This window comes from Mustela nigripes, chromosome 6 (genome assembly GCF_022355385.1).
Source record: "Mustela nigripes isolate SB6536 chromosome 6, MUSNIG.SB6536, whole genome shotgun sequence".
In the NCBI taxonomy this organism is placed as follows: Eukaryota; Metazoa; Chordata; class Mammalia; order Carnivora; family Mustelidae; genus Mustela; species Mustela nigripes.
In genome coordinates, this window is record NC_081562.1 from 130,936,913 (window position 1) to 130,962,568 (window position 25,656).

At 37.2% G+C, this 25,656-nt stretch overlaps 1 protein-coding gene across 1 annotated transcript in view; it reads right to left on the reverse strand.

Moving 5' to 3' along the window:
- Positions 1–3,550: 3,550 nt before the first annotated feature.
- The window catches only part of ARL5B (ADP ribosylation factor like GTPase 5B), a 30,936-nt gene continuing 8,830 nt past the window's right edge, over positions 3,551–25,656 (reverse strand). The window contains exons 2-6 of the mRNA XM_059404222.1: positions 18,670–18,730; positions 16,953–17,100; positions 13,325–13,408; positions 11,726–11,877; positions 3,551–9,990 (exon numbers count right to left, since the gene is read on the reverse strand). Coding sequence (XP_059260205.1) covers positions 9,942–9,990; positions 11,726–11,877; positions 13,325–13,408; positions 16,953–17,100; positions 18,670–18,730 — 494 coding nt within the window. The 3' untranslated portion in view covers positions 3,551–9,941. The remainder of the gene's footprint in view (positions 9,991–11,725; positions 11,878–13,324; positions 13,409–16,952; positions 17,101–18,669; positions 18,731–25,656) is intronic.

Sequence of the window (25,656 nt, forward strand, 5' to 3'; positions counted from 1 at the left end):
TGAGCAGAAGGGAGGAATTACAAAAGGCAGTAGGAATATTGGAGTGATAACCAAGATAATTCATTATCTTGATTGTGGGGGTGGTGTTCTGAGTGTACACACATCAGCTTTTCAAATCGTGCACCCTATACCTACACAGTTTATGTGTTCATTGTACCTACGTAAAGCTGTTAATAAATAGGCTACTGAATTTGGGTGTTTCTCAGTAGAAATTGGAATGTTTGGCTAATGAAGTCGTATAGAGTAGCAGAACTCTTAAACTAAGGCATCCTATGTTCCCAACCTATACAAAATTTGTAACTTTGGAGAACAGAGGCAAAAGAAAAAAATTAAATTTCCTTTGCAGCTATTGGTAAGTACTTAAGATAAGCAGGATGAACTACCTCCAGGAATTAAACTGCTTCAATGTTAATACTTGGCTAAAGGCAAAAGGCAACCTTAGCTTGACATTAGCCTGACCTCCAGGATGCTGTAAATCTTCCTTAACATATAAAAATCCTTCTGGAAACTTCCTTTTATCTCTACCCCCCCCCCCCCATATGTTGGAATCATCCTCCAAGCATATGGCCCATTGATAGACATCTGAAGGGTCTCATGACTAAGGTTTTACTAGACAGTATTAAATGACACCTTAAGGTTCTGGAAAACTTGCTTCCAAATTCCTTAGAGACTTCTTGAAAGTCTTGAAAGCATGTAATTAGTCACCTGTCACAACACCAGTGCAGCTCTTTTTGCCCATGGGTCCTGTCCGTGTGCTTTACAAAACCATCTTGTTTCCCACTGAAGACGTCTCAAGAATTCTTTCTTGACTGGACCCCAAGATTTTATATCAGTATGTATGTTTAATTTTTCAATGTAGACATCTTGAACCATGTTCTCAAAGAAGGCTTTGAAATAAGGAGGGAGTCTACTTTCGAGGAATGAATATAATTAATATAATGAAATTGAATTAATGAATATAATGAAAAGTTATGAATATAATGAAAACTTAAGATCTTATTCAAGTTGAGATAATCTCAACTTTTTAAAAAAATAAGAACACACAATGCGTAGAAGATCCCAATTACGCTTCACAGTGGAGTACACAAGCAGGTGTGTTTTTCCAGCACCACCACGCAATTCCAATTCTCAGCAGACACTGACTTAGCTGTCCTAAAATTTAGCTCAATTCTGACACTATGCACTTGGAGAATGAGGCAGACCCCACAGATTAATGGCTCACTCCCAAATCTGCCCCCCTTCCCATTCTGCTTCAGATGCCAGGTCCAGATTGTCACCTATATCTCTGACTGGCTCTAGACACGAGGTTCCTGCAATCTCTTTCTTGGGTTTAATTGATTTGCTAGAGTGGCTCACAGAACTCAACCTTTACTTCTATTTACCAGTTTACTATAAAGGATACAGAACAGCCGGATGAAGAGGTACATAGGGCAAAGTCTGAAAGGCTCCCCATGGAACCGAGGTATACCACCAACCCAGCATCTGAATGTGTTCAGCTTATCAGTCTTGTCCAAGAGTTTTCAGAAGGGTGCCTGGCTGGCTCAGTCAGTGATGCATGGGGCACTGGATCTCAGGGTTGTGAGTTCAAGCCCCAAGCTGGGTATAGAGATTTAAAAAAAGAGCGGGGGGGGGGGGCGGGGGTGGCTCAGTGGGTTAAAGCCTCTGCCTTTGGCTCAGGTCATGATCCCGGGGTCCTGGGATCAGCCCCACATCGGGCTCTCTGCTCAGCAGGGAGCCTGCTTCCTCCTCTCTCACTGCCTGCTTGTGATCTCTGTCTGTCAAATAAATAAATAAATAAAATCTTAAAAAAAAAAAAAAAAAAAAGCTTTCACAGAGGTTGACCAGCAGCACTCCTCCTCCATCTTCCCCTTCCAGAGGCAGGCAGAACTGAAAGCTCCAACCTTCTCATCATTTGGTATACCTGCAGAGCAGCTCCACTCTGAGTTTGTCAAGAAGCCCACTGAGTCACCTCATTTACAGGAGCTAAAGAGCCTTCTTATGAATGACAAAAGACACTCCAATCATTCAGGAAATTCCAACGGTTTGAGGAGCTTTGTCTCAGGACCAGGTTTCAAAGACTGAATATATTTCCTTTTATAACCCCCCCTCCCCCTTGGATGGCTTGCCTATAGTCCAGGGATTCCCCTTCTCTGGTAAGTGGACCTTCCTCCAAACCCCAGCTGTTCAGACCAGAAAGAGAAACCGACCCACTGCAGGGAAATGAACAATGTTCTTGGGGAATATGAAACTGTAACTGAAACCAATTAAAAGCATAAAGCTGAAAAAAAAATTTTTTTTAATGGCCATATTAAGGCCACGGGCAAGGCTCAATTTTAAACAAAGTTACCTTTTCCTCTCTTCCACACTCCTCCTCTACTCCCTTCTTGGCCTTTGTCTCAGGAAACCTGAACCACCCTGAAAACCTGACCAACAAGGCTGGCAGTAGGTAATCTTAGCCAGACCCCTAGAATCCTGTAAATCTTCCTTAACATAAAAAAACATTCCTTTGGAAACTTCCTTTATCTCTAGTCCCCAAGACACATGCTGGCCATCATCCCCCAAGCATATGACCCACCTATTGATATAATCTGAAGAGTCTCCTGACTGAGTTTTCACTAAACAGTAATAAAGGACCTTTTCCTAATGATAGCTAGTTCCCGCAGGGTCCTGGAAACCTTGTTTCCAAAATACCTGGGTGGCTTAGGCTCTCCCTAATCCCCTCTTAACTTGAAAGTATATAATGGGCCACTCCTCACGATAGCCTCCCCCCACCCCAGCCTCCCCCATGCATCCCGTCCCTGTGCTTTAATAAAACCACCTTTTAGCACTAAGTTGTCTTAAGAATTCTCTTCTTGAGGGAAATTGGAAGGGGAAGTGACCCATGAGAGACTATGGACTCTGAAAAACAATCTGAGGGTTTTGAAGGGGGGGTGGTGGGAGGTTGGGGGAACCAGGTGGTGGGTATTGGAGAGGGCACGGATTGCATAGAGCACTGGGTGTGGTGCAAAAACAATGAATACTGCTACGCTGCAAATAAATTAAAAAAAAAAAAAAAAAAAGAATTCTCTTCTTGGCCGTGGGCTTCAAACCCTAACATCTTTTCCTACATCATTATTGTTCCTGTTTATCCTAAACTCCGTCTATGCATTCTATTTTGACTCCAAAACACGGAGGTTGGTTTCTGACACCATAACTAAGAACCTAATGAGGATCTGATTTCTTATTCGTACAAAGATAAAACTATGGTAACTATTTGGTTTGGACATTATCTGCCATGTGGAGTTCCTAGGAAACAAGTGAAAAAGAGATGGGTGCGAAAAAGAGCTTTTTGGTTTCTCCTCAGCATCCCGGAGTCTGGGTCTCTGGCCCTAGTCTATCCCCAAAACCCAGTTGTATCCCTGACTTCCTTAGGTTCCATTAGAACCCACAATAGGACCTTAATCTTGTAATAAATTCCCATCACTCTGTTAGCTTAGGTAGGTTTCTATTACTTGCAACAGATTTTTAAGACAGATTTTTATCTTCAAAGGAAACCACTGGGTTCATGTCATATTGGAAAAGTAATTATTTATTATGACAAAAATAAAACCGTTGACTGAAAACAAATGAATGTTACACTGTATTGCACCATGATTGCAAATGAGCCAAAACCTGTCTAAAAAATGAACATTCCAGAGCAAACAGCATCCTTTTTACTTGTGTGAGTAGGCATGCAAGCAACTCATTATAACATAATTGCAGAAATAAAAAAAATCCATTAAGTACCAGCAACCTAAACATATAAAAGAAGCATTTTATGACAGTAACAAAGCTATTAAAAAATTTAAAACATGTCTTTAAACAGCCCCACCATTAGTAGAACATGCTTTGAACCATTTTCAAGAAGTGATGATGTAAATGCACTAATTGGTTTGCTCTTTTTATTTTATTAATGCTATATATTAGACCAATAGCACACATTTCAGTTGCTTGGTTGGGATTAAGAAGCACAGTTCGTGGCATGAAAAACATTCTTTTTTTCCCTCCTATGAAATACCAAGGGACCCATAGAGAGATCCAATTCCTAATTTTGTCCGTATTAACACCATCTATTTTGACCAAGCTGATTAGCAAAGATACTGTTACAGCTTTTGTAGAAAGCCTAAAGCTTGATGGATAACAACAATTTGTATTTAAGCCTTAAGAAATGAACATAAATATACACTTTAAAGTAGTTTTACATTCTGAGGCAAGAAGTATATTTTACAGGGCCTGCTGTTTCCTCGTTAATGCTCTAAAGCACCAATTTATATGAAGATGGCAATGTGTGATTATAACCATTATATTCTGCTTAGGAGAAATCCAGGGACAAGGCTGTAATAGCTTTTAGTTTTTGTTTCTTTTCTTTTTAAAAACCATACTCTGTGCAACAGATAAATAGGGTAAAATGTAATACTATCACATAATTGGAAAAAAATCATAACCATCATTTTATAATTCACGCTTTTAAAGAAATAGCAGCTAAACTTTTTTTAAATTGAAATTAAAAATCTCATAACTACACTGAACAGTTTACTCCAAGAGAATAAAAGAGGGACTTGTCGAGTCCCTGAACTTCCTGAGGGAAAACATAAGAGGATTAAAATAATCACTTAGGAATAGGGACAAAATATGCAAAGAAATTAGGCACAACCAAGATCAAATGATAGTCATCTGACATCCTCCCAACACGTAATGAAATATGGTCACAGTATAATTGATCAACTTTGAGGGTTCTTCCTTGCCCTTATTTGATTTTTAATGAAATGAATTAAGAATTGACTGAGCACTTGCCTGTGTGCTTTAATGAAGACAGTACGTGAATCTGCTATACCATGCCAGCCCTGCCCGCTGCAACCAAGAATAAAACGAAATAGAATCTCCCAAGAATGCTATCCCTTACATGTGAATTTTGCATATTTCAAATATAGTTGGCGTGAAGGGGGAGTATTTATGGGCCTAACATCCCACAAGCTTCAACAAAGCACCTTATGGACTGAAAAATGAGGTAACTTCTTAATTAAGATTTTATAAGTTTGTGCAAGAGAACACATTTCCATTCTTCTAGAACTCTGTCATCTATTCCAAAAGATATGTACGACACATTTTATTGTTTCTCCATTTCTAGGAGACAATGCAGATTACCAATTTAAGAAAAAAATTAAAAAGATGTGACTGACAACACTAACAAATTCTAAAAACCTGATCAGTCTTTGGTCGTTTGGCCACTTTAAAAGTAAGATATCTAGCTCTACAGTAAAGAGACTATGCTTTTTAGCAATTTTAGTGCCTTAGAGGGAAATTCACTGTTTTCATTCACATTTTCTCTTAATATCCTTTTGAAGGGATATTACGATATGAAACCTCATGTTTATCTTTACTACCAAATGCTTCTACTTCATTTCTAGGTACGACGCTCTATACCCCAAATTAACCTTTACCAAACATTTTACCAAATCATATACACTTAAAGGTGATTTTGGATCTGTTGAACACAATATTTTTTCTACTTTAAATGGAGAATTAAAAAAAAAATGGAGAAAAAAATTTTTTTTTAAATCGATCTTCTCTATTTACTTTTGGCTACCTGGAATTCTTTCAAAAATACTTTCTGGGAACCTTGTATTTCAGGTTTCACAGTAATGCTAAATGAGTAAGGACGAGACATTACTGAAGGAACCAACCTTGAATGTAAACTACTCTCAGATTTACAGAGACGTTTAGTAAAATATTGACAGCCTGGCTACACGCTCCTTTCAATACTGAAAAGTCAAACAGAACTGGGAGTTTGGGGAAGCATCTAACACCAACAGACTCTGAACAAACTGACCACTTCTAATTGATAAAAGCCAGGAAAATAAGCAAGATATTCTCTGAAAGACAGTACTTTAAACACAACACTGGTGTTTTATTATCAGCAGCTTAAAATAATTTTCTTAGCAATATGGCTTATTTTCTCTTCTGCATTATCATTAGCTCTTAGCTCAATTTAAGCTGAGTAGCAGTTACTAGTTGATACTTTTTCTTATTAGATTGTATTCATGAACTAAATGAAATGAAAATGAGGTGGGAATCAAAGAACAGACAAAAGTGAATTTAATTTCATATCACATGTCCCTTCCTGGTATTTTAACTTTTGGACTTTAATATAGTATGTAAGGAATTAGGACTTTAAAACCAAGATAATGGAGTTCTAGCTGGCTTAAGTGTCTCAATATGGGAGAAAACAAAAAGTCTGTGAACAGTAACCATCTAAGGTCAACTAGACAATTAATGGCCAAATTAAGATTCAAATCCACCTCTTTGGAGAGCCAGCACAGTATTCTATTAGATACAAGTTAATAGACTACATCTTGAAGGGACTTTATCCCAACAAAACATAAAAGATCCTCTTTTGGAATTGAACTGAATATGAAATATTTTAGATCCAAAGCCACAGAGAAAACTTTAGACTCAGGAAGTTGGTCTTCAAACATAAATGTCAATGGAATTTACCCATCCACAGGCATAATACCACTACATTTATCTACTGATATAGTTTTCCATAGCTAAGAATTAAATGAGTGCTAGTGACAAGCAATCCCATGTCTAAATTTGTCCTAAGATACTACAAAAAAAAAAAAAAAAAGATTTTTTAAAAATATAAAGATTTATTGATTTCTTTAAAATTTTCTTTGCTGACTCCCCATAGTTCTTCAGAGACTATTGTTTACAGCACTGCCTGTATCACTCACCATTTCATAGGAAAATAATTTTCTCTTTATGCTATAGAAAATAAAAGTTAATTTATGCTTAAACAAAAGGACTTTGGCTATAAAGGTAAGTAAGTGCCCATTTAAAAAAATTTTTTTAACAGTAAAACTTGAATCTATTATCTTTCTTCTAAGGAATATAGAATAAAATTATACCTCGAAGCACACCTAACACAGAACCTAAAAGCAAAAATTACATATTTAACCATGAGTTTTCCAATAGATTATATATATATTATTTCAGATTTTAAGGAATTAAATTACACTAAGAATACAAATTATGTAGCATATTCCCATATAAAAGGGCCTGTTAATTCTAAGAGTTCCCAAATGCGCTGCAATAACAACAGTGGGTTTAAACATGAAGAATGTAACATGTTCAAAATGGAGAAAAATACCGTATTTGGGTGGCAGTTACATTTCAGTTCTAATAAAATATTTAAACTTTCATTGCTTCATCCTCAAAATAAAAATAAAATCTAGAATAATATCCCAAAAGTAATGTGGGTGGGTCCCATGCTTTGCATTTTGCTAGGCAACTGAAGGGTTGGTGGGGAGGTGAATCTTGAATTATTTCATTGTCAAGTTAATCAGCTGTTAATCTGACTTCTAGAGAACAGGTATAGTACAAAACTGAGAATTCATCTCAAAATGTGAATAAAGGCACTAATTACAAATTTACATTTTTCATCAAACAATATTTTATAGTTGATTGACAACGAATGTCCTAATCAATGCTTTAGTATGAGGTACCCGCTTGGGTCAAACAAAACATTCTCTTGGAGTAAAGGATAATCAGTTTTCTTATCAATGTAACAGGAAATCTCTAATGAGAACTTATAAAAAACCTTTAAAAAGTCTTACATGAATTTTCTATTTAAACTTTTCCCAATCACTGCCACAAAAATTAGTGGGATATCGATTTCATTATCAACGCAGCTAACATAAACCATTTCTAATCCCAAACTAACAAAACGCTTTTTAAAAAAATTTAGAAAATAAAATAAATTGTATTTTAAAAAATTAAATAGCAAACTTGAATCTATACTAGTAGTTGTTTGACAAAATACAATCAACTATTAAAAACACTTTCAATATAATGCTGATGTGGTAATATAAAAAAGTAACCGTATAATTTGATAGAAGAAAACGGAGCCAGCCAATCTTACTAGATATAAGATAAATTTCATAATAGGGATGGATACGAGGGTATAAATACATTTTCTCAGGATGGCGCTAAGAGAATTATCCTCAGTATTTATGGCTGAACTCTACAACCAAGACAGAAATTCTGGCAAAGTGTGCTTTAGGTAAATGGTTGTCTTCATAATTCTTCCTGCTCCCTGCCCCCAAGCACATAACACGAAGCATCCATATTGATTTATGTTTGCTCTTTCTCTCACATTCTAGATTATGGATTTTATTAAAAACAAAATTTACCCTCTACCTGGTACAGAATCACTAAGAAAAAGGTTCAAAACAAGGTTAATAGACCACTAGTTCCCAAAGTCCAGAAAGCTTTCCTCTGGCCATTTTTCAGTTCTAGCATGTGCTACCGCTAAATAGAAAGAAACTGTTACCACATTCAATTAGACTAAATATAATAAATCAAGTATACCTGAAAACAGAGCAAAAGTAAAACCAATTTACAATAAAAATATTAAAATTAAAATACCACTTTTGAACAGGTATTTTGATATTCTTATGAACACTGAATCCTATTTTTGACCCAAATGAAAAAAATACTGGAAAAATGAATTATTATTCTCTAAGTATGCATTTTATCCCTTTCATTATAGCAAAATCACACATTTGAAATAAAGGATCAAAATTATAATATTTGTCCTCCCTCTAAAGTATGCACTATTTATATTACTGTTCATATTAGACAACTGCCTTGAAACTTTTCAATGATATGTAATAAACTTCTGATAGCATATGACTTTTTCTTCCTATTTTAAAATTTATGTTAGTGTTGACTTTCAGTCTCCTAGTAATACTTTAAAAGCTAGGATTAAATTCAGCAGTTTCCTGTAACCCAGCAAAAGACTTTAGAACATCTGGTTCTGTAAAGAGGGCAACTGTTTTAAGCCTATCACACTATAACCTCAGATAGATTTAAGGGAAAGTCATATGGTTTTCTAGGTATAATATACTGCTGGTGGTAGAAACACTTCAAATTCACACACAATTTCAAATTTTTAAGAAATGAAATATTTATACTCCGCTTCAGCTATTGCCAAAGCAGATGTGCTCTCCCTTGCAAATGGAATAGTTGAACTTTCTGCTGATAATAAAAGTTGCTTATAATTGATAGTAAAATATATTCCAAGTGTCTTGTTTTGATACTAGTGCTGGTACGCTTTAATAATTTCCGGTAGTTAATGTATGTGTTGAATAATATGACATTTTTAAAATATCAGATTTATCAAAATATTTACCATCAAAGTTGGGCTTTCAAATATTTTTCCTTGATTAGTTTTCAGTCAAAACTAATCTCGTGTTAGAGGCAGAAAAGTGAATTTAATTCTTTTAGATAAACAGTCTACTTAATTTCCAAGCTAATAGTAAGTTAAAATTATCGATGACTTGCAATGTGGGAGAAATTAACTTAAAGGCAGGTCTCATGATGGTCAGTCTTCCTTATATATAAGTATCTTCTAGGTAGATTTCTTTCTCTATAGTAAGTTCTGTTCAAAAGGTAAGTGGTTTGAAGAGGAAGCAAACATTTAGTACTAGTTAAGTTTGCAAGCAGAACCTGATGATTTCCACTACTATCATGTCAAACCAGTAATTATCTGGTAGGGAAAGGGGGTGGTCAAGAAATGAAAGAAATTGGTCATTAAAGGTATTACAATACTTCCGAAAACATTAAACATATGACAAACATTTCTTACAAGGCAGTCATTGAATAGTTAGAATCAGCAGTCAGAAGAATTATGTTGCTGAAAACATAGTTACACATTATGTTCATCCAACTGAAGATTAGTGCATTAAAAAAAAGTTAAGAAAAAATCTTTTATGTTCCAGTTCAGCTGCACTTGATTCAAGTGTTGCTCATAGAGGTTTGTGTTGTTATAAATTAAACATGCTGCTGCCTTAGCAGCCAAAGGTACTAAGAAAATGTTCATGTCACAGAATAAATAGAGCAGTCTCTTTTCAAGCAAAAAGTTATCTCACACCGATCCGGGAGGTCATCCACTCTAGACCTTGGCATAACCTGAAACAAAAGACAGAAGTATTTTCAAAATGGAAATACTTACAATTGAAAGCATACTTATTATTTTTAAGTCTTACCCAAATGTTGATACTGCAGTAATGATTTATATAGGCAAGTAAAATATGTAGATAACACCAGAAGTGCAATTTTTAGCCATTTTTGTTTAAAAAAGATTTTATTTATTTATGCATTTGACAGACAGAGATCACAAATAGAGAAGCAGGCAGAGAGAGAGAAGAGGAAGCAGGCTCCCTGCTGAGCAGAGAGCCCGATGTGGGGCTTGATCCCAGAATCCTGGGATCATGACCTGAGCCGAAGACAGAGGCTTTAACCCACTGAGCCACCCAGGTGCCCCCAGAAGTGCAATTTTTTTTTTTTTAAGATTTTATTTATTTATTTAACAGGCAGAGACACAAGTAGGTGGAGAGGCAGGCAGGGGGGGGGGGGGAGGAAGCAGGCTCCCTGCTGAGCAGAGAGCCTGATGTGGGGCTCGATCCCAGGACCCTGGGACCACGACCTGAGCGGAAGGCAGAGGCTTTAACCCACTGAGCCACCCAGGCACCCCAAAAGTGCAATTTTTAAGTGGAAGATTCACTTAGACAAAATGATGGGACCAGATTAGTTGAGTAATTGGGAAATGGTTTCAGTCTCATCTTGAAGATAACCCAGCTCTACAATCAAGACTGCAAATAGTCCTCTCCCCCTAATTTTAAGATTAAAACTGAAACCACTACAGAAACTCTCCCCTATGCACCTAAATTCTAAAGAATGGAATGCTTATGGCCCAGTCTTAGGATAGGTCAAAAAGTCTACATGGAGCTATTTTATTACAAGCTATTTCCAATAGGAGCATAACAAAGAAGGTCAGGTTGATCAAAGGACAAATAAGCTCCTGGAAATCAACTAGATAAGTCACGTGTAACACGCTGGGTTCTCTTTAGCCTACTCCATCCAAATTCAAGTTCTCAGGAAAAAAGAATAAGCTATAGGAAGCAGTTATCTCAAACGTTTCCTCTCTCGAAGTATGTCCCCTGAAAGGATTCCTGATTAGAAAGGAGATGTACTCTTGTGGAAAGCTGAGAGCTCATGCTTTATTAAGGCTTTACAGAAAATCTGAAATTGCTTTGAAGCTTCCTCTTTAATTCAGGTTAACTGTAATGCTGTATGCAAGAAACGAAACAGCAACTAAAAATCTGGATTGTGACAACTTCATCCAGACATTTGTTACTGACTTCTTTGCTAAAATACTGTTTATATTAAAAACTACAAAAAATGGGGCGCCTGGGTGGCTCAGTGGGTTAAGCCGCTGCCTTCGGCTCAGGTCATGATCTCAGGGTCCTGGGATGGAGTCCCGCATCGGGCTCTCTGCTCAGCAGGGAGCCTGCTTCCTCCTCTCTCTCTCTGCCTGCCTCTCTGCCTACTTGTAACCTCTCTCTGTCAAATAAATAAATAAAAATCTTAAAAAAAAAATAAAAGCACTTCTAAAAAAAAATTAAAAAAAATTAAAAAAATTTAAAAAATTAAAAAAAAATAAAAATTACAAAAAATGTGTCAGTAACTCTGCTAAAGTGTACCTTAACAACAGTAACGGACTAAAATTATTTCTACCTTAAATAATTGAAATACAATATGAAAACTATCTTTAAGAACAAAAAAAAGGGAATAGGATCAAAGAAGAAAAGTTGACAGAAATTTGAAAGAAGTCATAGCTCCCCTCATACCGTTTAGCACTTACCCTTCTCCTGTTAAAGCACAGCAGGACTGAATGTGCCAGGGGTGATCCTTAATTGAACTAAGGGTGAGGTATTTAGAGATTTCAGCTGCTGTCATGCACCCTTTCATATCTTGTTTATTTGCAAAGATAAGGACTGCAGCCTTCCGTAAATCCTGCAATCAATATGAAATATTTCTAATACATGAAAGACCACAATTCAAATTAAACTAATGCATGAGGAAGGTCAGATATGCCTAACTGGACAGTGATAATGAAATCCTTCTACTTTAAAATTATTAGGCAGTAATATTTAAATTTTAAAATTTTATTGATAGGCACCTGGCTGGCTAAGTCGGTAGACCACACAGCTCTTGATCTTGGGATTGTGAGTTTATTAAGCCCCACAGTGGGCCTAAAGCTTACTTAAAAAATAAAAACTAATAAATAAATAAATAAAAGTTGTACTGAAATGAAAATAAATTTCCTCAAGTAACAGTAATTTAATGATTGACTCTGACAAAGATAGGCTTATTAACTATAAGTTAGATAATCAAAAGTTATTTTATATTGTTGGGCCAAAAGTAAAATAAACATGCATCTTAAACACTGATTTAAAACTCTATGAGCAATGATACTCTAATGGGCAAATATGGTAATATGTTACCAAATACTACAGAATTTCTCCAAATTTAAAGAGGAGGACTGAAGGTAAGAGCTGGGTAATGCTTATCTTACTAATATTGGAATAGACTAATTGTATTTCATTAATGTTCATTGTAGAACTGTTCAAACTATCAAAATGTAGAAATAACCTAAATGTTCATTAATAGAAGAACAGACAAAAAAAAAAGGGAGAAGAAGATCGATCAACTATGGTTTAATCATATACTAGGACTCTACAGAGTTGTCAGAAAGAATGAACTAAAAGCTCTATGTATGGACATGGATAATCACAATATTGTCCCAAAAAACCCCAAACTGAGTTATGGGGAAAAAAATACTCTTGATCATTATATAAGATTTTATGAACAATGAAATGTAATATTTTGTACAATTGACAAATAAAAATGCAGGGAAAGTATAAAAATATACATGGGATTGATAATCACTACTTTTAAGATAATGTAATTCTCTCAGAATTCTTTGACAGAAATGAAGAAAATGAGATTGGTGGGTCACATAAGATATTTCATATCTTAACACTTAATGCCTGATGGACAGATGTGTTTTATTTTCTAAGTCTTTTGTGTATCTGAAATAGAATTAAGTGAACTCAGACTATTCACTAAAGGCTTTTCAGTCATAAACTCTTGGGGGAAAAAATTAAATTTTTGTCTTTCTTGCTTTGATTTATCAGGCTCTTTAAGGCATTAATAAGTGGTTTAAACTTTGAAAAATCTTGTCAGTAACAGTAACAGTCTACAAATTAATGTATTGAGCTTTTCCAAGCTTGAAAATGTAATGAAACTATGAAACTTTTTGACTTTAAGACTTTCATCAAAATATAAAATTCTGTTAATGATGAAATAACCAACAACAAAGCCCATAATCTTTGTAAAAACGCACAACCAGTATACAAGATACCTTACTCCATGGTTTATGTTTGCTTTCAAAATTTACCTCATGAGCCAACATTCTGTATAGTTCTTCTTTTGTAATGGCTAGTCGCTCCCTGTCAATGCTATCAACAACAAGAATGATGAACTAGAAGACAACCAAAAAGAAAGAAAATTGAATGAAACCTCGAAATTTTATGCAAAACTACTCTCAGTGAGAATACTTTCTTCACAAGACATCATCATTACCATAAAATGGTCTACTGCTTTTTCATAAGGAGTTTATATTCTACTGTAAAACCCAAATGTTAATAAGAAAATAACTCATAATTTCAACAGATAAAAGCTATATCCTAAGTTTATTTTGAAAAGGTGATCTCTTAAAACATCAAACTCTGTAACACAAAGATTTATTTGTAAATGCAGGTAACAAAAAATAAATTTCAAAGGGAAAGTCACAGTAATTTAAATAACTTTTACTAAAACTTGAAAATACTCGATGACTGCTCATTTGGCAATCAGTAATTATTTATGTTTCAGACAGTCTCCTGCCCACTAGAAAGGAGCACACAAGTTTTAAAGAAAAAGAGAAGCAAATTTACAAAAAAAACAACAACCGATAAACAAGACGTTTTAATACAAGATCAACAATAAGAGCCCCAGAAAAAAGTGCTAAATAGAAACATACCTATTTAGGGGTTAATATGGTAGAGGGGATGGAGCTGAAACTAAAGAGGGGCAAGCACAGAGCACTGGAGAAAGCGGCTGGTAACGGTGCCTATGAGGAAAGGTGGGTCTTACACATTAGAAGTAAAAGGATCTTTGGTAAGAAAAATAAGAAGATATAGTGCCAGGGGCCCCTAATTGAGTATCTCAGAAGAAAAAGTTAAGAAGTGAGATTAAGCAGAGCTAAGTTGTAACAGAGGAATGACGCAGAATAAACGGAGAGAGGGAGGGTGACACCAGATTGTTCAGAAAGACAAGGAGAGTGATCTGCATATACAATGTGAAGGGCTTCACAGGGGATAAAAGGGAAGAGACTAGAAGGAAGAAATGTAAAAACCATGGCAAAATGAGCAGGGACAGAATACGGGGAAGTGACACTAATGACAGAAGTTGTCAGGAATCTGCCAACAGCTGAACTCCTTGCATTATGACGGAGACCTTCGGCTTTTGGAGGTCTCAAGGTAAGGAATTTAAAAAGGTGACGAGGGTGAACAAAGCCAGCAGGGCAACACCACACAGACAGGATGCCCACCTGGCATCTAAGATCGCAACTGCTAGGTGCTACACTGGCGTGCTGTGGGAAAGGCCAGGGGGTCTTTGTGTACCAATTTTGCAATACTTACAGAGTTTACTAAAGAAACATTCCATACAAGTGGTGTCATTAATAACATATTTCTTTCTGGACCACCAACTCTAACCTACTCATGAGAGCCGCGGCTGTCCTTCTCACTCCTGCAGTCACACACTGAGCGCTGGCGCTTAAACACAGGTCAACAGCATGGGGCTGACTGAACAGATCCCCTTCAACGAGATTTTTTTTTAACACGCCTTTTCTCTTATGATTTTCTTAATAACATTCTTTTCTCTAGCTTACTTTATTGTCAGAATACAGTATATACTCTGTACAACATAAAAAATATGTGTTCATCCACTCTATATTATCGGTAAGGCTTCTGGTCAACGCAGGCCATCAGTCAAGTTTTTGGGGAGTCAAGTCATACACGGATTTTGGATTGTGCAAGTGGGTCAGTGTCCCTAACCCCGCATTGTTCAAGGGGCAACTGCAGTCATCATAAGATTGTTGATCTCTTACTTTCCAATGTGTTTTCGTTTCAGAATGTTATTTTATGATAGAAGTATGTATTAAGCTCATGTTTTTCCCCTTAATACATATTTCTGTCATAAAATAACATTCCATGAACAGACACTTCTCCAAAGAAGACATACAAAAGGCTAGCAAACACATGAAAAAATGTTCATCATCACTAGCCATCAGGGAGATTCAAATCAAAACCATATTTAGATACCACCTTATGCCAGTTAGAATGGCCAAAATTAACAGTACAGGAAACAACGTGTGTTGGAGAGGATGTGGAGAAAGGGGAACCCTCTTACACTGTTGGTGGGAATTCAAGTTGGTGCAGCCACTTTGGAAAACAGTGTGGAGATTCCTCAAAAAATTAAAAATAGAGCGACCCTACAACCCTGCAATTGCATTACAGGGTATTTACTCCAAAGATACAGATGTAGTGAAAAGAAGGGCCATATTACCCCAATGTTCATAGCAGCAATGGCCACAACTGCCAAACTGTGAAAAGAGCCAAGATGCCCTTCAACAAACGAATGGAAAAAGAAGATATAGTCTATATATTCAATGTAATATTACGCAGTCATTAGAAAGCATGAATACCCAACTTTTGTATCAACAAGGATGGGACTGGGGGAGATTATGCTGAGTGACGTAAGTCAAGCGGAGAGTCAATTATCATATGGTTTCAATTACTTGTGGCACATAAGGAGTAACACGGAGGACATTAGGAGAAGGAAAGGAAAAGTGAATTGGGCTAAGTTGGAGGGGGAGACGAACCATGAGAGACTGTGGACTCTGAGAAACAAACTGAGGGTTTTGGAGGGAGCAGGGGGAGAGGTGAGCCTGGTGGTGGGTATTAAGGAGGGCACGTCCTGCATGGAGCACTGGGTGTGGTGCATAAACAATGAATCTTAGAACATTGAAAAAAATTAGAAGAAAAAGAAGTGTCTATTAAGTTAATCTATAACCATATTTGCTAACCATCCTATCTTCCCCTGCAAATAAAAAGAATTAAGTGCTGCCACCACTGCTAAAAATCTAGGATATGCTGTTTGGTTCTGACAGTCACAAACTGGACTGGAATATATCCACACAAATACTCATGCAATTGCAATATCATCTCAAGGATTTCGGTTAAAAAAGAATCATTCAACAAAGCTTCCTTACATTTCCCACCTCCTCAGCACATCCCCTTCAAAACACCCACTCAATTTTTAATAGGCTTCATTTTAGAAAAAAAAAAAATTGGTTAGATGTACCTGTTTGTAAAGAGAAATTATGGATGCAACTGTACATTAGTGTACTCAAAGATAAATCTCTCAATAGCACTGCATTGGTTTAAAAAAAAATCTACCTCCAACAAGAAATAAAAACAGAAATAGAAGCTAGTCCAGACTGTTTCCCAGGTTGGGTCTGAAATAGTCAAATAATGAAATAACTGACAGAAAATTTGGGGGAGGGACTATAAATTCATTTTTTAAAACTAAAATATAATCTCACCCAAGATTTGAATTTTGGAAATCCTGTGTTAAATTATGCTTAAAATATCTTATTCCTCCCCTAACCAGAGCCTCATCAAGCTGTGAGATCTTGAGACAGATTATCTGATTGATCCCTGTCCTTGCTTGCTTCAACGGTAGCACAGTCACAGTACTGCTGTGCAGAGGAACTCACAGATGCCATACAGCAAACCCACAACCAACAGTTATTTACTCTTTCTACTGGCCTTTTCTCTTCTAATTGAAAACCTCACATTCCTTACAGAACACAATCTTATTGAGAAGCAACTGTCAATTCGCCATCATGGACAGCCTATCTCTTTTCTGTGCTGACTCTTTGAATCTTTGTATTCATATTCAGAAGGCAACTTAGATACCTCTGTGTTTGAGTAATACGTGTTCCAGGATGAACGCAGGGACTCCTGACCACCAATATCCCACATGAGAAAATGAGTGTTCTTCACAACTATTTCTTCGACGTTGCTTCCTATGGTTGGGGATGTATGAACCACTTCATTCATTAAGCTGTTGAAAGACAGCATAAAAAAATCTTTGGTAAATCTTGAGAATCTGAAGGAAGTTTTATCTCTATTTTGAGAATCAATCACCCTTTCTGAATTGCACCGATGATGGTAATCATTAACATCAAAACCTTAGAGCGTATTTGTGCAAACAAGTATCTAGACAAAGAACAACTCCTGAAGACGACCTTTTTTTTTTCTTTTACTGGAATAAATTAAAGCCTTGTTTGGGGGAGAAAGGAACACCATGGTGTGAATTTGTATTTCTGTGGCCAAAATTCCAATACCACCATGCCCTGTTATCAGAGCAGTGCCCAGTGCCTCTTCCTGAAGGAGCAAGTTTCCTGGTGACTGTGACATCAATATTTGCAAAGTAGCAACCATGACCAGTAGGCTATGCTATGTATAATTGTGAAGATTGTTTGGGTGAGAAAATTGAGACTCAGGCCTGTCCACCTAAACTACAGCTTTAAAAAGATAAGGCGATAAACAAATGAAAATTTTAATTAGAGTAACTATAAATATGTTTAGAACACCAATGCTCATACCCACATATATTATTATAATTCTTGGCTAAGAGAATTAGTTCGTTCAACAAATACATACTTCCCTATAAGTCAGTACTGTGCTGGAAGAAGCCTATAATTGCACTGTCTCTTGGGTTTTATGTGTATTTTTGAAGTTATGTGGAAAATTATTTCAACAACTGACAGGTTTCTGAGATGTTTGTATCTGATGTTAAAGGCGAAATCATATTAAAATACATAATGGCCACTGAGTATTTTAAAGGAAAAGAAGTACTTAATTCGTCTCTAAAACAACAAGCCACAAGTTAGGAGCTTTTTAGCAAAGTTGCTAAAACTACATCAGGCATTGCGTAAGTGAAGTATTTCTGGAGAGTTGTCAGCTGACACACTTAGCGTGAGGTGGAAAGAGAGAAGAACCTGACAACGGTGCACTGTTTTCTAATAACTACTTGTTAAAATGCTTGGGACACAGATCCATTTCCACTGCTTAATGCAGGTTGTTCCATGAACACTGGCACGGTAACGGGAGCTACTCTGACAAGCAGACTGATGGGATGTTATAACTCCGCGCAAGTATTAATGTATTTCTCTGGAAGTCTCAAGCCTTTCCTTGCTGCAAGCTAGAAAAGCAGTACTTTCCGGGGTGATCTTCATTTCTTTGGATTTGACAAGTCTGGCTACATGCAACAATTCAGAGCTATCAATCAGGAGAGGAGCAATAAGCTTCCTTCTATTCACATGAACCGCAGTGCAGGAAGAATTAAATGAAACACTTTACCACTTCACTCCAGCACTATTATATGTACTTTATTCATTTTAGTTTAACATTCTTTCTTTCAAGGCCAGAATAAGACAAGTGTTTGTGAAGGCTCTAGAAAACACACAGCAGTTTTTATTCACTTTTTAAACATATTTTATGTTTGGTAAAATACAAAACCTTATGCTGGAGCTCTTCTGTTTTATTACAATGGCACCTTATTAATTACATAAAACTAGTTCTAATAACTAAAATAATGAAAACTGTTTAAGTAAATAACTATACTTACAATTGGTAAAGAATGGTGGTTTTCCCTGCATTATCCAGTCCCACTATAATTACTTTGTGTTCTACAAAAAGAAAACAAACTGTAAACATTTAACACTACTGCATACTACAATTACATGCTTTCAAAATGATTATTAGTTAGCTTTCTAATGAGAATCATTCACTAGATACTTAGTACTGGATTCTTAAAATACAGAGTGAAGAGAACTTCATGGTGTCAAGGTCACCTGCGTTAAGTGAGGCAGTCTGGGATGATGTCCTCCACCTGGTTGTCTTGTAAGAGACTGAGCTATGGGTAGGAGGGAAGTACAAGAGAACCTGCTCACAATACTGTTAGGGAGGAAAAACACAAATTCTGGTCCTGACAAGGCATTATGACTTAAATTATAAGTTCAAAAAAAAAAATTGTTTTGGGGCAGCTGGGTGGCTTAGTGGGTTAATCACCAGACTCTTGATTTTGGCTCAGGTCCCCATCTCAGGGTCCTGAGATCCCGCTCTGCATTGGGCTCTGCACTCACTGGGGAATCTGCTTGTTCCTTTCCCTCTGCTCCTCTGTGCCCTCCTCCCCCTCAACTAAATAAAATCTTTAAAAAATTGTTTTACGCATCTGCTTGTCAACCCTGCTAATCAAATTAGCTTTTTTTTTTTTTAAAGATTTTATTTATTTATTTGACAGATCGCAAGTAGGCAGAGAGGCAGGCGAGAGAGAGAGAGGAGGAAGCACACTCTCCGCGGAGCAGAGAGCCCGATGTGGGGCTCGATCCAGGACCCTGGAATCATGACCCGAGCCGAAGGAAGCGGCTTAACCCACTGAGCCACCCAGGCACCCCTCAAATTAGCTTTTTATCAAGTTGTTTTTACACCTGGAAATTCTCCCACCTATATATAACCAAGATTTCTTTCTTCCTTTCATGAAGAAATCCAATTTAAAACATAAAATTGAAAAGGTTTCCCTGTCACTAACAAGGCACACAATATACTCTCAGTTTCTTATTCCTTCTGTTAATCAACAGATAAATAAGCATTTACTTAGTCCACAATGATTGTTTAATCTGGATTTTACAAAATTTTTTTTGAAGATTTTATTTATTTGACAGAGAGAGCACAAGCAGGAGGAGCAGTAGGCAGAGGAAGAGGGAGAAGCAGGCTCTCCACAGGGAGCCTGCCCCCTGGGGCTCAATCCCAGAACCCTGAGATCATAGCCTGAGCCAAAGGCAGACACTTAACCGACTGAGCCACCTAGGCGTCCCACAACTTGTTTTTTTTTTTAAAGGTTAAAAAAAAAATTATTTATTTGACAGACAGAGATCACAGAGAGAGAGGAGGAAGCAGGCTCCCCGCTGAGCAGAGAGCCTGATGCGGGGCTTGATCCCAAGACTCTGGGATCATGACCAGAGCTGAAGGCAGAGGCTTAACCCACTGAGCCACCCAGGCGCCCCAAACTTTTTTTTTTTTTTTTTTTAAGATTTTACTATTTATTTTGAGAGAGAGAGAGAGGAGAGTATGTGCAAGTGAGAGCACAATGGTAGGGAGGGGAAGAAGCAGAGGGAGAAGCACATTCCCCCCCTGGGATCATGACCTGAGTCAAAGGCAGGTGTTTAACCAACTGAGCCACCCAGGTGGCCCTGGATGTTACAATTCTTTTGAGCAGGTACCATCTCTGCTCTTCATGCAACAAAAACTTCCATCTTCTTCTGGTGTCATGCACAGAGCAGTCACTTGTTTCACAGATTTTAAAGCCCACCTAATTATTCTGTTAAATGGTACATATTCTGAAACCTCCTTTGAACACAGTTGTGAGAAAACACTCTAGAATCATCTTTTCTAGTTGTTAACCTTTACAGAAGATACCTCTCGTCCCCAGGGCAGAATGCTTAAAAAACTACTAGTGAACCTCGAACCACAACACAATCAATTTATTTTTAGCCAATGATCTGACAAATTTCCTATCACAGCCCTGCTCTTCTTAACCCGTGATGAATGTCAAAGTTTTGATTATACGTTTTATCAAGTATCATCTGGTATTCCTACTCTAAAGTGTTACTTTGACTGTATCAATCAAAAAGAGGGGCAATAATTCATGGACAAGTTCTTAGGTGACAAACCATGTTTGTGCCTTCCAATGACCTGAACACTCTCAGTACTGCCTATAATACTGCAGGACTAATGCCACGGTCCTCTGGAAGGGCTTTTTCCCACTATGGCAGAAACTGCTCTACAAAAAAACAAAACAGAACAAAACTTGTTTGCTTATTGTAACTCACGATCATTCTCCTTTTTTGACTCTTTTGTTTCATAACCCCTATTTTCTAACACAGCCAAGCTTTAAGTGTCGCCCTATCTTTCTCCCTTCTGGTACAAGAATGAGAACCCTCTTGTTCATGGAAGAACAAGCATTCTGAATTTTTGTGACAGCTGGAAACCACCTGCCTGGCATCTGGAACCCATGGGGTCCCTGCAGGAGTAGGAAGGAAGCCACTAGTGTGGAAGGAGGCTACACTGAGGAGCAGACACCTCTGCCGGGAGAAGCATTATCAGGTGGCTGGTCCACTGCTGAGGCAACTGAAGTGAACCAACACCTAGGGCCATTTTTAGAGAGTCCTGCTCCCTGCTTCACATTTTCTATTATGATGATGATCACAATATTTAAGGCATATGATGGCAAAACTCATACACAGTTCATCATTTTGAAAGACTGGTGCCCAATGTGAACTAAGTCAAAGGTGACAAGCTTTGAAGGGGGATAGAGTATGAGTTTTGTTACAGTTTCAACTGCATGATTAACTTAAGGTCTTTTTCAGATTCTTTTTCTCCCCTCAGTGACAGGGAATTCTAGGAATTAAGACAAAACACACGGGCATCTGAGTGGCTCAGTTGGTTAAGCAACTGCTTTCCGCTCAGGTCATGATCCTGGAGTCTCAGGATCAAGCCCCATATCAGGCTCCCTCTCGACGGGGAGTCTGCTTCTTCCTCTGATCTCTCCCCTCTCAAGCTTTCTCTCTCTTTCTCTCTCTCTCAAATAAATAAAATCTTGAAAACAAAACACACAATTTCAACTCTTGCAATGAAGGTATTAACATCAATCCTTCAGTTAAACCGAGGTCCATCTTCTGATATTATCATCAACCTGAGTCTCTATAACAAAACACCAACAGGAAAAAGCTAAATGCTTTTGAAAAGCATCAAGCAACAGGATTTATTTTAAATCTTTTCCTTGAATTAAAAAGAGAAAAAAAAATCTCTTAAACATTATCTGCACTGTACGAGGGAAATCAAGTTCAAAGGGCATTTACTAAAACGCCAAGCACAAAATAAGAGCTGTTTGTATTCTGTGGCATAACTGTAATTCCTCCGTCTTCCTTCAAATGCCTCCATTGTCCTTAGCTGCAACTGGAGTACGCCAATGACCGAAAAACTTTAGTTTCCAAATGCTAGTTAATAGAGTTTTTTACCTATTCAAGGGACAATGAGAAAAACAAGGGACAATGACACATGCCTGTTGTAAGCAGAAAAGGAAATTAATGTGTTGCTTGAAATGACCACCAGTGGTGTCTAGATTAATAAAGTACAAATCATGTGGTGGTGTAAGATATTGTTTGATGTTAAAAACATGACTTAAGGTGCTTGTTCTGTATCGCTGTCTTTTTGATTGGGCAGAATCAACAGGTCACATACAAATATTATGTACTGAAAAGGAAAAATATCAACTGAACTATATTAGTGATTTCCTACAGTCAGGATAAAAGTTTCCTTCACCTGTCATAGTTAACGAAAGCAAATATAAGGAGACGCTTATAAATTTGTACTATTTATATCTCCAAGCAATAATTTTTATTATTTGTTTACCTAATAGGTTAAAAAAAAACATTAAAAATATATGATCATAGTTCAATTCAGTCTTGGTTAAGGTAAGAAAGAATGATGCTTACGGTCAGATTTTTGAATTGCTACCAGTCAGATGAGTACTAGCCATTTAACATCACTTTTACTTACAGACCCACTGAAATGTCTCAAGGTGTGAGGGGAAAACTATACAACTGTATACTTTTACAACTTCAACTGGTCCTCAACACGCACACATAAGCTGTAGATTCTTCTAACTCCTCCAATTACTCTCCATGAAAATGAAATGTTTAGTTGATAGGCTGAGACACAGTCCATTCTTATGGAACCTTAAATAGGGAAAACTATGAACAGGGATACAAAATTCTTTGGTTGGAATGAATTTTGCAGATGTACTTATTGAAGTTTACCTTCTTTATTGTCTTTTTCAGTCGCATTATTAAAATCAGTTTGGGGACAGAGTAGAAGCTGCCCATATTTGGGGCCAGAAATGTTTATGTTGGGGATAGAATGTACACAACTCAAAACTTTCGCGGATAGCCAAGTAAAGTTTGGGTTAAGACACTACCATAAGTAGCAGAGTTACACTGAATCCAAATGGGTTTGTTTGTTCGTTTAAGTATTTTATTTTTCAGTAATCTCTACACCCAACCTGGGGCTTGAACTCATAACCCTGAGATCAAGTAAGAGTCAAACACTCCACCAACTGAGCCAGACAGGCACTCTGAATCTGAATGTTTGTAAAATGTGCCTGCACACCACGAGACAGTCACCTTGCCATCACACTTCACCAGAAATCTCTTCCAGGAACCAAGCCCCACCTCTTCACACAACACAGGTCTGGGAGATGAGCACTTCCAATGTTACTAATCGCTGCATCTCCAGAGTCAACACAAAGCATGTTTATTTATACTAAATGAAGGCCCAACTGCAGAGCTTTTGTTTAATTTTGACCAACTGTTTACACAAAAGGTTCTCTGCACTCTTGGCTATGGTGTTTGCTCTCTTCGATGTCCTTAAAAGTTGGTTCTAGGGCGCCTGGGTGGCTCAGTCGGTTAAGCGTCTGCCTTCACCTCAGGTCATGATCTCAGGGTCCTAGGATAAAGCTCCACATTAGGCTCCCTGTTTGGCGGGGAGCCTGCTTCTCCCTCCCCCTTGGCCTGCTGCTCCCCCTACTTGTGCTCTCTCTCACTCTGACAAATAAATAAAATCTTTAAAATTAAAAAAAAAAAAAGTTGGATCATACTATTTTGTAAGAAGGGCATAAAGACATAAAGCCTATACAGAATGAGGCTTCAAAAGAAAATTAGTAAGAGCACTTGCATGAGAACAAGCACAGGTAAAAGATGGCTAAAATGATGGGGCGCCTGGGTGGCTCAGTGGGTTAAAGCCTCTGCCTTCAGCTCAGGTCGTGGTCCCAGGGTCCTGGGATTGAGCCCGCATCCGGCTCTGCTAAGCGGGAAGCCTGCTTCCTCTTCCTCTCTCTCTCTCTCTCACTCTGCCTGCCTCTCTGCCTAATTGTGATCGCTGCCTGTCAAATAAATAAATAAAATCTGTAATAAATAAATAAATAAATAAATAAAAGAAAAAAGATAGTAAAAGGAACTTTAAAAAAGTGGAAGAAAAATCAAAGAAAACCCTTTTCCCATTCCCAAATTTAAAAAAAATGTAGTTTTTATACAGAATACCAAATAATTCAAATTGATAAACACAAGAGAAGAAAAATACTAGAAAAGCACTACATATAGTGCCAATAAAGTGGAAAACTGTGTTATCATGTTAAAACTGGATATTGTTAAGATGTGATAAAATGATCAACTTTTAATTTTAAAATATAAGAAAGCCCAAAGACAGCATCAAATAGGGATTGTTACCTTCTAGATATAAGAGGAGAGCCTTATATGAACACAAGAGTATGTAAACAACTTCATAACTTAACAAAAATGCCCTTTGTCAAATTTGGGATTTTGTGTATATAGAAAATGAGTTTGAATTCTTCCAAGGGGTAGGTATTAAAAAGCTGGAAGATATGATGTCACAATCTGTCAAAATCTGTCATGTTATGTTATAGATTAGAAAATTCAGGTCCTAACTACTGACCTGGTTGTTTTCTTGCTTATGTAAAAGATTAGGAAATTAAGATCCTATTAAGTAATTTGTTCTACTAAACACTGCTAAGAACCTGCATTTATTTTCCTGCCTTTTTTGCTTTAATGTATTAACTCCCCTTCAAAATTCTTCAGTCTCCTCCTACTCCCACCCCAGGTCCCCTATTCCTAGATAACCTAAATTTTGCTAAGAGCAGCTATGTAAACCTGAGGATTCAACAATTCAATATTTATTGAGTTCATTTTATGCCTGCCTTTAACATTTGTGATTAAGACAAACAAGGCAAGCTCTCTCTACCCTCAAAAATCTTACAGGTGGCTATGGAAATAAGCACTTACAGTACAGCACTATTAGTACAAAGCAACAGATATGGAAGTATCAGATGGCAATATTCTCAAGGAAAACTGAGATTTAGATTTAGAATCCAGCTCTCAGGGAAGGAGAGAAATGCCAAGGGTAAAAAAGAACATTACAGAATTTCAATCTGAGTAATTTAAGTGCACTGTGAAAGTTAGTGCTCACAATCAGGCCATGAGAAAGGGGTGGTATTCTTCATTTTGCTGAGGAGGAAATGGAGTCTTAAGTTAAATAACTTGCTGGAAGTTTGGCTAATGGTCTCCCAGGGTGATGCCTCCCCATCTTTATGACAAAATGAAGTCTTAGTATCTAACAATAACAAATAAGAACAGCTTATTGGGTAGAACAAAAACACTTTTCTGGTAGATAAGGGAAAAAATACAGATTTAAAAAAAGAAGAAGAAGATTAAAGAGTCTAAGTAGGTAGACTACTCTAAGATCCCAGTCCAGAGTGAAGTGAAGACCAAAGACCACCCCTGCACCCACCACACTCATTGAACAAAAGAATGATAAAAGGCTTCAACAGGAAATACTGAAACTGATTTAACTCAACACAGTTCTCTAGAGAATTCAAATGTTGCCCAGGGGAAGGTTACAATGGGAAACAAATGTTAAGGGGCAGAGGCAATGCATGGTTTTCAAACTTGTACCATAACCAAGGTTATATATATATATACAC